Source organism: Marmota monax, unplaced genomic scaffold (genome assembly GCF_021218885.2).
Source record: "Marmota monax isolate L192 unplaced genomic scaffold, Marmota_monax_Labrador192_F-V1.1 WCK01_AAM20220418_F8-fsc00187, whole genome shotgun sequence".
NCBI lineage: Eukaryota > Metazoa > Chordata > Mammalia > Rodentia > Sciuridae > Marmota > Marmota monax.
This window is the reverse complement of record NW_026694837.1, coordinates 3013885-3024370: the sequence shown is the minus strand read 5'-3', so window position 1 is coordinate 3024370 and position 10486 is coordinate 3013885. Positions and strand designations below refer to the sequence as shown.

General features: G+C 39.7%; 1 protein-coding gene across 2 annotated transcripts in view; it reads right to left on the bottom strand.

The window, feature by feature from the left end:
- Positions 1–480: 480 nt before the first annotated feature.
- Positions 481–10486, bottom strand: part of Znf318 (zinc finger protein 318) — a 35224-nt gene continuing 25218 nt past the window's right edge. Inside the window, exons 8-9 of one of the 2 annotated variants that reach the window (XM_046426137.2) lie at positions 887–1040; positions 481–603 (exon numbers count right to left, since the gene is read on the bottom strand). In XM_046426137.2, the coding sequence (XP_046282093.1) occupies positions 918–1040 (123 nt within the window). In that variant the 3' untranslated portion in view covers positions 481–603; positions 887–917. Of the gene's footprint in view, positions 604–886; positions 1041–5658; positions 10044–10305; positions 10425–10486 lie in introns of those variants that run through there. The other variant, XM_046426136.2, reaches the window with a different exon arrangement.

Genomic DNA, 10486 nt, shown 5'->3' with positions numbered 1-10486 from the left:
ATTGCTGGGATTACACATGTGCACCATGTGACTGGCCCAGATATTTCAATGTGTGTAGGAAAAGTAATAAGACTGTATGGAGGGGCTGAGGCTGTGGCTCAGTGGTAGAGCACTTGCCTAGCATGTGTGAGGCACTGGGTTCAATTCTCAGCACCACATTTAAATAAACGAATAAAATAAAGGTCTACACATCTAAAAAAAAGACTGTATGGAATCTGGTAGACAACTGTCTGATATTCCAGGACTTTTTTCAAACATCTCCTCTGTAATTGTTCCCCTTCCTTGAATCTCCTTTGCTTATTTATACCCTATTCCTCTAAGGTCATATCCAATTTTACCTTAATTCTTGAATTGTCCATTAAGGGAGGGTAGAACCAAAATAAGAGATGTTCTACTTTCCAGAGACATTGAGGCATAGGGCCTAAAAAGAATGGGAAGGCATTAAATCCATAGTTTTAACATAAATATTATAGCACTAAATGAAATGGAAGTTTAATAGTTTATTCAGGGCTGGGGATGTGGCTCAAGCGGTAGCGCGCTCGCCTGGCATGCGTGCGGCCCGGGTTCGATCCTCAGCACCACATACAAACGAAGACTTTGTGTCTGCCGAAAACCAAAAAATAAATATTAAAATTCTCTCTCAAAAAAAAATAGTTTATTCAATGCTAAATGGAAGTTTAATCATTTATTCAATGCTAAATGGGTGCATAATAGCAAGTCTAAAATACATACCCTCTATATCCATTCTTTTCCTGTTCCTCCTCTACTGATACAAAGACACAGATATATACATATTTGTTCACCCAACTCACTATTTCCCCATAGATAAAATGACAGAGCTTTCTCCATAACCCATTCCTGCCCCAAGCAGCCATACCATACCCACCTTCTGGAAGTCAGACCCTGGAGGTGATTGCTTACTGGCCACAAGGGCGCTCAACATTTCCATGGTCTTTGTGGTTTCTATTCCTGATTCTCTGGAGCAGAAATATCTGCTGCAGTCCTTTCTTTTGGAAATGTGAAGAGTTCTGTAATTGTTCCTGAAAAGAAAGGAAGATAGGTGGGTTAGAGTCAGTAACGTGATCATAATCATTCTTATACAGGTAGGCTATAGGAAGGAAACTCAGCAGGGCAGAGTATCAGAGAGAAGATGAAAGAAAATCCCTCAATATGGTCATTTCTTTGTTCCTCTACCTTTTGTTCTCCCATTATATAACTGTATTGTCAACCTGCTCATTCACTTTCCTTAAAAATACTCATTTCCCTTATTTTCTACAAAACTCCTTTCTTACCTGATCTCCCAAGAATGGAAGTAACAAAAGCCTGTAAAGCTTTAAATCATTATCTGTGCATTATCTTCCATTCTTTTGCATTGAGACTATGATATATGTACCTGACATTAAAACAAGCTTTGTGGGGCTGGGGATGTGGCTCAAGCAGTAGCGCGCTCGCCTGGCATGCGTGCGGCCCGAGTTCGATCCTCAGCACCACATACAAACAAAGATGTTGTGTCCGCCGAAAACTAAAAAATAAATATTTAAAAAAAAAAAAAAAAAACAAGCTTTGTGAAGACAAGTGTCTTGATTTATGTAACTTAAGATCCCAGTGCTTGTCCATTAGCAGATATGCACAATCAGCTCAACAAAGGTAGAGGGAAGGGAAGGGGAGGAGGAAGAGAGGGAGAAGAATGGTAGGAGTTTCTTGAAGATATGCTGCCCAGCATTGACGGGAGTAGAATTTTAGGAAGTCTTGAAGGAAAAACAGTAGGATCTATTTGTTACAATGGAAAGCAGATGAGAGGAGTGAAGACAAAGAGAGACAACTTTAAAAGTTTTTAATTTAAATACATAGAAATAAAAATTAAAAAATCAGGGTGGGAATCCAAAAACCTGGCCTAAAATTCTATAGCACCAGATAACCCTTACTGACATAAACATGACATCTTTTATGTACATGTGTATACGCATGTGTACATTTTATGTGCATAAAATATTTTATATAAAATGTATTTTTATGATCAGAAGATTGACAGACAGCAGAAAATATGAAATAAAAAGTAAAAGCATTGCTCCTAAGATATTCTTTTTTAGTTGTTTCCATCCAGAAATGAAATTGACAGTTTTAATTTTGATGAGCTGTCAAGAAGCTGTTGGACCACAAAATACTAAATAATTCCTTTGGCTAAATCAGAGGGATTTAGGGTTTAACTAACTTCAACATACTTATCTAGTTGGAAGGATAAAGGGGGCCATATGAAAATTAGAACCCTCAAACTCTTTTTTGTTTGTTTACTTTCAGGTCAGTTTACCCTCCTCCCCATCCTTATTTTATCTTCCAAGAGATGCTGGAGTAGTGTGTCCCCCTTCCTAGCCTGGTAGCACTACTATTCTAGAATGCTGTAAAAATAAAGGGACCACTGCTATCATTGACATGAACTCATTGATATTGATGGTGTTTTGTATGCAAAGACTCAGGGCAAAAGCAAAACAGTTGGCTTCTGAAGGGCTAGGAACCCAGCAATTAATAGTTTAACCCACATGTAAAATACTAAATATTAACAATCAGTTAATAAAAACAAGCTACTATTACAATGATTCTTTGAATGAATTTTTATTGAGCACCCTCAGTGTGCCAGGCAACTGTGCACTGTGAATACAATGATGAAAAACTACTAAGCAAAGATGACTTCCTGTGCTTTGGAGAATTTATAATGCAGTTGGGGGCCATATATTAATCAAAGGAATACATATTGTAAAATTACAACCATGTTAAGGGCTACAACATAAACATACAGGTTTATGATTTTTTTTCTCCAAAACTGTATATGGGCTGAGGGGAAACTAGGAATATTGGTGATTATTTAAAAGAATTTCATTGTAAGTTTAATGCTTAGCTTATTGATGGATACTGTTGTTGTATATACAATCTTACTTAAAAAATTACATAAACATTATTGCAAAATTAAACTCTAAATAAAGAAGAAATGTGCTCACAATCCCGAACTATTTCTGCGTGTCTATTTTCTCACAGAAATTATTAATAAGTGAAGAGTCTGCTTAAAGTCTCATTCTGGACCTGGTAGGTAAGCTTTGTTAAAGTGAGGACAACCAAGATTTAGAAATATATTTAAAAAACAAAACAAAAACAAACCACCTCAATTGTGTTATAGGCTATTTGTTCTCTGAATCCTCCCCTACTTTAAAAAATAGACACACACACACTTCCTATGCCTATTGGAGGCCTATGTGCTATATGTCCAGCTCCCTAACCCCTCCTCCCCATTCTTACTCATTCTGTGAACCTGGCAATCCGTTAGACATATATATTCTGGTATGCTGAGTTACCAAAGTTGTAACTAATTTTTAATTTATTATCTTAGAGATGAAGCCGTATGGGGTAAGGTGGGAATACTTTTGATATATTACTCAGCAGTATTATTAGCAGAAAGATAACTAAAGAGTATTATATGCCCTACTAGAACAGCCATGAATAAGAGAAAGATGGTTTATAAAGCAGGAAGTCTCCATTCACAAAGTCAAGGGGAATTTTTAATGAGTTAACTCAGGTAAAATTAGGAGTTTGCCCACATTTAAACATAATTGCTAATCATTTGTTGTCAGTTGAGGGAATCAGATAAGAATTATTCCTGGGCTGGGGATGTGGCTCAAGCAGTAGCGCGCTCGCCTGGCATGCATGCGGCCCGGGTTCGATCCTCAGCACCACATACAAACAAAGATGTTGTGTCTGCCGAAAACTAAAAAAAAAAAATAAATATTAAAATTCTCTCTCTCTCTCTCTCCTCTCTATCTTTAAAAAGAATTATTCCTAATGTTTGTAGAAATTTAAAACAGGTATATGATACCATAAGCCACATGTAAAGATCAGGGCCCATTCCTTGCAGGTGTCTTCTCTCTTAAGTTGAAGCTTTCTTTAGTACTATGATAGTAGTGAATGAAAAGAAATATGCCCTACCTCTAGATGCCAGTTCCAGGGTTAGATCTCTACTTTCAAGTCTTCTCTAGATGAGCTTCAAAACTAAGATTCCACTGATCAAAGAGGAAGAAGCCAGCAACTCTTCCTGCCCAGTCTATAGATTTCTGAAAGCTCTCCCTCAGCTGGTTCAGGGTAGATACAAAGAATGCCATTCCTTCAACTCAAAAATTAATTCCTTTTCCAGAATTTTCAAGTGAGCATTCTAGAAAAAGCCCAAACTGATAACTTGTATAAATCCCAAAGTTACACAGAGATGACAAGTGTTATTAGAACTAGTTCCGCTTCTCTTCCCTTCCTACAAGTCTCCCCTCCTAACATAGAGAACAAGATTCTGAATCCTTCTGAGAAGGAGTAAGGTTAAGATCTGCGTATGATTAACACCTCCCAACTCTTTCCCTAACCCCACTGTCTCACCCCTGAAAGAGGTGGAACTTACTAAAGGAACAGGCCTAAAATCAACACAAACTGGCATTTAAAATGTTTACATTCCCTAAATTCCTGTAGAAAACCTTCTAGAATAGGGAGAGAGAACCTCTATAAATCTCTCTGAAGCTTCCTTAATTCAAGCTCTCCTGAAGGACATCTTTTTGAGTCAATCTGTGGCTTCCAGGCCAGAAAAATACACTGAACTTAGGTTTCAGCCTAAAAAAAATGGGCTCAGAAATACTACTCAGGATGGTTAGACCCTGAAAACATTTGGTGTTGAGATTGGGATAATGATCATTTTAAAGGAAAACCATACATACACACATACTAACCCTGTGACACAGTGAGGTAAAGCAACTTGTCCAAAATCACAGCAAGGCAAATACCTGAGGCGTATTTGAGGATCTAGCTATCTATTTTTTTTTTTAGAGAGAGAGAGAGAGAGAGAATTTTAATATTTATTTATTTTTTTTTTAAGTTTTCGGCGGACACAACATCTTTGTTTTTATGTGGTGCTGAGGATCGAACCTGGGCCGCGCGCATGCCAGACAAGCACACCACCGCTTGAGCCACATCCCCAGCCTGGATCTAGCTATCTAAATGTGCCCTTTTCACAACATGAAGAACAGAGGCCAGGATAACTTCTAACTTGATAATACTTAGTTTCTAGAAAAATTAAATTGCTTCTGAAAACTCAATCTAGAAATTCTGCAGCCCTCTACATAAGGAAATAGGGAAAAAAGAATTCTGAAGATAGAAAAAGATTACTAATACTACATTTCATTAGAGAAATAGATGCGAGAAGTCTCTTAAGCTACTGTTGAGCCAGATTACAAACTATTAAACATAGGAATATGAGAAGGAAACTGGGACAGAAATTAAAAAAAAAAAAAAACAACCTGAGAACTGAACTACCTAATTCCCAAGAACATCCTAAACAAGTACCTGTCATAGGATAGCTCAGTTTCCTAGAAAAGCCCAGGGAAAGCAACACAGGGTACATAACGAGCTTTACAATAGGAAGATACCAGATCACGGTTGTCTCTCGTTACCAATTTGGGCAGCATAATATCACATACTATATAACCTAACATTCTAGCATGAAGTAGCCCTGACAAGTAGGGGGAAAGAATGGTTGGGGGTGGGAATCAGACAATAAGGCAGCCGGGGTTTACTATTCTGGTTTTCCTTTGAAGTTAAAATGTGTGCAATTTCAAAACAAAAATCCAGAAAGAAACATGAGATTAATGCATATTTATTCCAAGAAATTAACACATTAAAAATAAAATTAAACTTGTCCAAGCCAACTCATAAATCCTTTAATCTTTTTAACAAAATGTACAACCCAAAACATCACACTATGGTGGAAATAACTTGGGAAAGGGAGAGGTAGAGAAAGGGATACATAGTTTTGTAGAACAGAGAATGAGTCCAATCCCAAGACAAGTTTCAGATCTTCTACCTCTTCAGAACAGAAATGGCTGCTAAACAATTTAATACAGATTTATTGGATCACAATACAATAAGCAAAGGCCATTTCAAGCAAACCCCAATAACATCTGTTCCTGGCACTGAACCATGAATAAGCCTTACCCAATTGTTGATTTGTCATCTTCAAAGTGAGTCTGCCAGATTTTCTTCTGTTTACTGTGGCCATTTCCAAACAAGTTTGTGGGTTAGCAGGACCATCTCAAGCAAAGGCAACAGAGTAAGGGAAACATGGGAATTGACATGCCAATTAGGGAAGTAGACAGTAAACAAAAGGGCTACTCACGCTACATTTCAAACAATGATAAGGCAGGCCCATCGAAATGGAAGCCTAAGAGATGAACAATTCTTCCTTCATCAGTAGAAGTTTTCCATTTCAGCAAACTCTGGTGTTTCTCCCAGAGATTCATCAGCTGCCCAGATATTGGGTGGGAATACAACACAGCATTTGGAGAAGTCAGCTTTGTTTCCCTCCTCCCCCACATTCCAGAAATGGCAGTGTCAAAGCCAAAATACAATCAAAGCACACTATGTGGTGAGCCAGGATAGACATTTGACTTTAATGACAAAGTAGGAGAAACAATTTGACCAAAAAGAACAAAAATTAACAGAAAATACTTTTTTACAGGTATGTATAGATGTTAATGCTTGATTTGTCCAGTATTTTAAGGGGTGGGGAAGGAAAGGAGGTAAATTTTTTAACTCCCATAAACATTTACTGTAAGATGCCGACTCTTGGTGTAGGTTCCAGATGAGATTGCCAATTAGTCCTGGATCATGTGGGCATCTGATTTCTAGAAGCCAATTTGATTCATCCATAAGCAGCCTTGGGTGGTTCATTCTTCGTCATGAACACTGGATTCTGTGTGGTCCTGGATGGCATCAACTACAGTTTCTTGTTCAGACATTTCCTGAGTGCCTCCAACTACCTGCTCCCTTGAAGGGGATGCCGAAGTTGGAGTTTTTGCCAAATTCAAAGGGCTCTCATTGTCCTCATTTATTTGAGAAGCTGCTACCTCTGTGATGGATACTTTCGGAATTTCTAGCTGTAGTGGTCCCATCTCCAGGGATCTATGCTTAGGAGGGTCATCGGGATCAGAGAGGGGAGAACATATCTTCTCTTTTCCAACTCCAGATGTCCGTGTGACAAAGTCAACAAGGTCTGGAAGACAAGGAGATGGTCCAAGGCCTGCAGGACTAATTGTTTTTGATTCCAATCTGAGTGACTCTTGCTTCTGTAATTGGGAAGTTTCTTCTGCCTCCTCAGGCAACATTCCTCCTGCCAAGAGATCAAGGGCCTGATGTGTTCCCTCTAGGCTCAAGCCATGGTCAACATTTTCTATAGGAAAACCAGTTTTCAAAATGTTAGAAGTGATCTTCCCACTTCTGGGATTAGATGAATTATATTCAGTTTCTGTCTCAAAGTTAAGCACCAGGGTTTTGTGAGAATCTAATGGAAACCCAGAAAAAGATGGGATTGGTTCAAAGTCACTGGGGATAGAGGGATTACACCCTGTAAGTGATACAGAATGTTCTTCACATATTTTCTGAGATAGGGCAGTTGGGGATCTATGTGCTGGGTCTACCCGAGAATTGCAGAAATCAACATGCATATTCCCCAGATTTCCCAGGACAGCAAGCTTCTCTACTTTTAAATTCTTAGCTTCAAAGTCTTCTAAGGTGTTGCTTTCTATTGTCACTGTTAATTCTGGATGGACATCCTGCAGCTCCACAGCTTCCACTTCTGGTTTCTCGGGGCTCTCCCACATCTCTGGTCTTTTCTTGTTCTCATCCCAAACAGGCAGATCACAGATTATTTTACCTTGAAAATCTTTTGATCTTTCTTTCTTGAGTTTGAGGCTTCTGCACCTAGAAGCTCTGGAAACTGCACCTGGAGCTGAATTTTCTAACCACTCTTCACTACCAGCTGAAACTCCTTGCTCCTGGTGACTATCTGATAAATATATATTTGACCTGACAGGGGACTGAAGCAGCAATTCTGGGGCAGAAATTTTTCCAGGTGTATTTTGTGGGTTCTGGAGTAAAGATCTAGTTTCTGATGGAAAAGAATCTATTTTTGACTTTGTGGAAGACAGAGTCTGTGCACTTACTTCAATTACTACTTTACTTAGAGTTTCATGTCCTGTCATCAATTTCTTAGACTGTTCAGCCTCTTTGTCAATCAGTAGCAAATTCGGCTGCTCTACTTCTCCCTCTTGGATATAGCTACTCCCATGGTTCAAATTAGAGTCTTCTATGCTGTGGGACCCAATGTTGGCACTTGCTCCCTCTTCAACTGCTACCCTTCCTTTTAGTTCACTGTTTGACTTTATCACACCTTCTCCACAATCTTCAGTTTGGTAAAACTCCTGGCTTTCCTTATCTTTGTTACCAGAATCTCTGAGGTGAATTTTTATCAACTTCCGAGATGTCTTGGTATGGCAGTGTGTATCCGACAGTTGAGGAGCTGGGTCTATTTCAGGTGGCCCTGGCTCTTCTAGGTCAAGATTGATTTTCCACTCTGGATATACATCCCTATCAGTGTCACTCTGGAATGAGCTAGAAGTCCACATGGCCAAAGTATCTGTCTTTGGGGTAATAGTTTCATAAGGCCTGTTTTGGCACAATCTTGTCAGAGGCTGTAAGAAGCCATAGCTATTACCTCTGTTTTTGGGGTCTGCTTGTTCTACAACTGACCACTTCCCTACCGACACCAGAGTGGGATTTTCAGTGTTGCTGACAATAGAAGCAGTGACCAAACCCTCTTGGGAGGCACTGCTGTTCAAAGCAGACGTAGAAGTAGAATCTGAACTTTCAGTTTTAGAGAGGTTGCTATTTTCCCCATTGGTCAATGAACCACCACTCAGCTTGGTCTCAGGGGTCCCCTTTCCACCACTACTGTAGAATATGTCATACAGGTCCTTAGCATTGGCTGTAGCTAAGCATGAATTTCGTTTCTCCAATTTTTTGGCTTGTTCACTGAACACACTTGAGAGGGGTGGTGGAGGACGTACCAACACAGAGAATAGGGCCTGGTCTTGGTCACTCTCACTCACCCCAGGAGCTGTCTCATCAGAAGGAATGGCAGCTGGCTGTGCTGAGGCTATAATGGCTACAGGCAACACTGGGTTCAAAATGTTAGGACCCAGAAAGCCAGGACTTAGAGTTTGAGATATAAATGAGTTTGATTTTAAGGGAGCCAAGACAGCATTTGCTTGGGCAGGAGATGAAGCAGCTGGATGAGGTATAACTGGGGGAGGGGGAGGTGGAGGTGGTGGTGGTGGAGGTGGTGGAGGTGGAGGAGGTGGCAACATTTGCTCAGGTATATGAGATGGCTCAATCTTTTCAGTCAGCACCATTTTTTCCTCTGGAGATCCTTTTAGAATCACCTCTTCTCCTCCAAAAGCTTTAGAGATAATGTCTGGAGGCAAAAGGAGATCAGCTGAAGATTCTTTAACTACTGGCAGAGGTTTAGCAGTGGTTCCAGAGGACTTGATAGACAGAAAGGTATTAAGTGGAGCAGGCTTGCTCACTGTAGCTGAACCTGATTTGCGGAGTACCGTGGATGGAATAGGCAGGTTGGGTCGGATCTTAGTCTGTGTTGAAGTTGTCACAACAGGCATCCAGGGGTTGGTATGTGCAACAACAGTTTTCCCAGAGAGCTTAATTTTGATGGGTTTTGCCTTCCCAGCTTCAGCTTTGCCATCTTCTTTGTCCTTACTGCTTTCCATAATCTCTTCCTTAAGGATACTTGAGGCTACTACTGAACTTTTTTCTTCTTCTTTTTCTGGCTTCTTCCAACTGAACTTCCCAAAAGACGATGATGTTGGTGATTCCTTCTTTACCTCTTCTTTTAACTGGAGTTTGATGCTAGAACTTTTTTTATTTTCAGCTTTTTCAGGGGAGTTCCCACCCTCAGGGAGCTGGTCTTCTAATTCCACAGAGACCTTATCGTCTTCCTTTGCTTCTTTCACAACTTTTGCCTTTTTTTCTTTCCTTTCTTCCTTTGGTTTCTCACTAAGTTTGCGCTTTAGCTCATTTTGCCGTCGCCGTTCTGTCTCTAGAACCACAGCCAATCCAGCTTGGCGGTCCAGATTCCGCCGCTCTTCATACAATGGGTTTTCATCCACATATTTCTGCAAAAATAAATGAAAAAGGCTCAACAACTGATCAAAATAATGAAAGAGAAAATTTTGGCCCTGCCACTATTACAATTCACTTAGAAGAAATCCCTATATTAAACTTTTCAAGGATATTAATGATTCTCACTAAGATTAAAGCAAATATCCTATTGGTTATATGGAATTTAAACTGTCAATAACTATCTCTAGCTCCACAGTTTGACAAAGTCAAAAGAATCACTGCAGAAAGTAGGAAACTCCATCAAGTACTACAAACCTTGTATTTCTCATTGTGTTGGTGACCCTTCACATGTTGCTCTCCAGAAATTGGGTCCCCCAAAAATTCCTCACAAAGCTGGCAATAAAACCCAGTGATAGGAATCAGAAACTCAGAGCCTGAAAGAAACAGAAGAAAGTTAAGGAAATAAGTCTTTTCCACCAAAAGTGACAGCAACCAA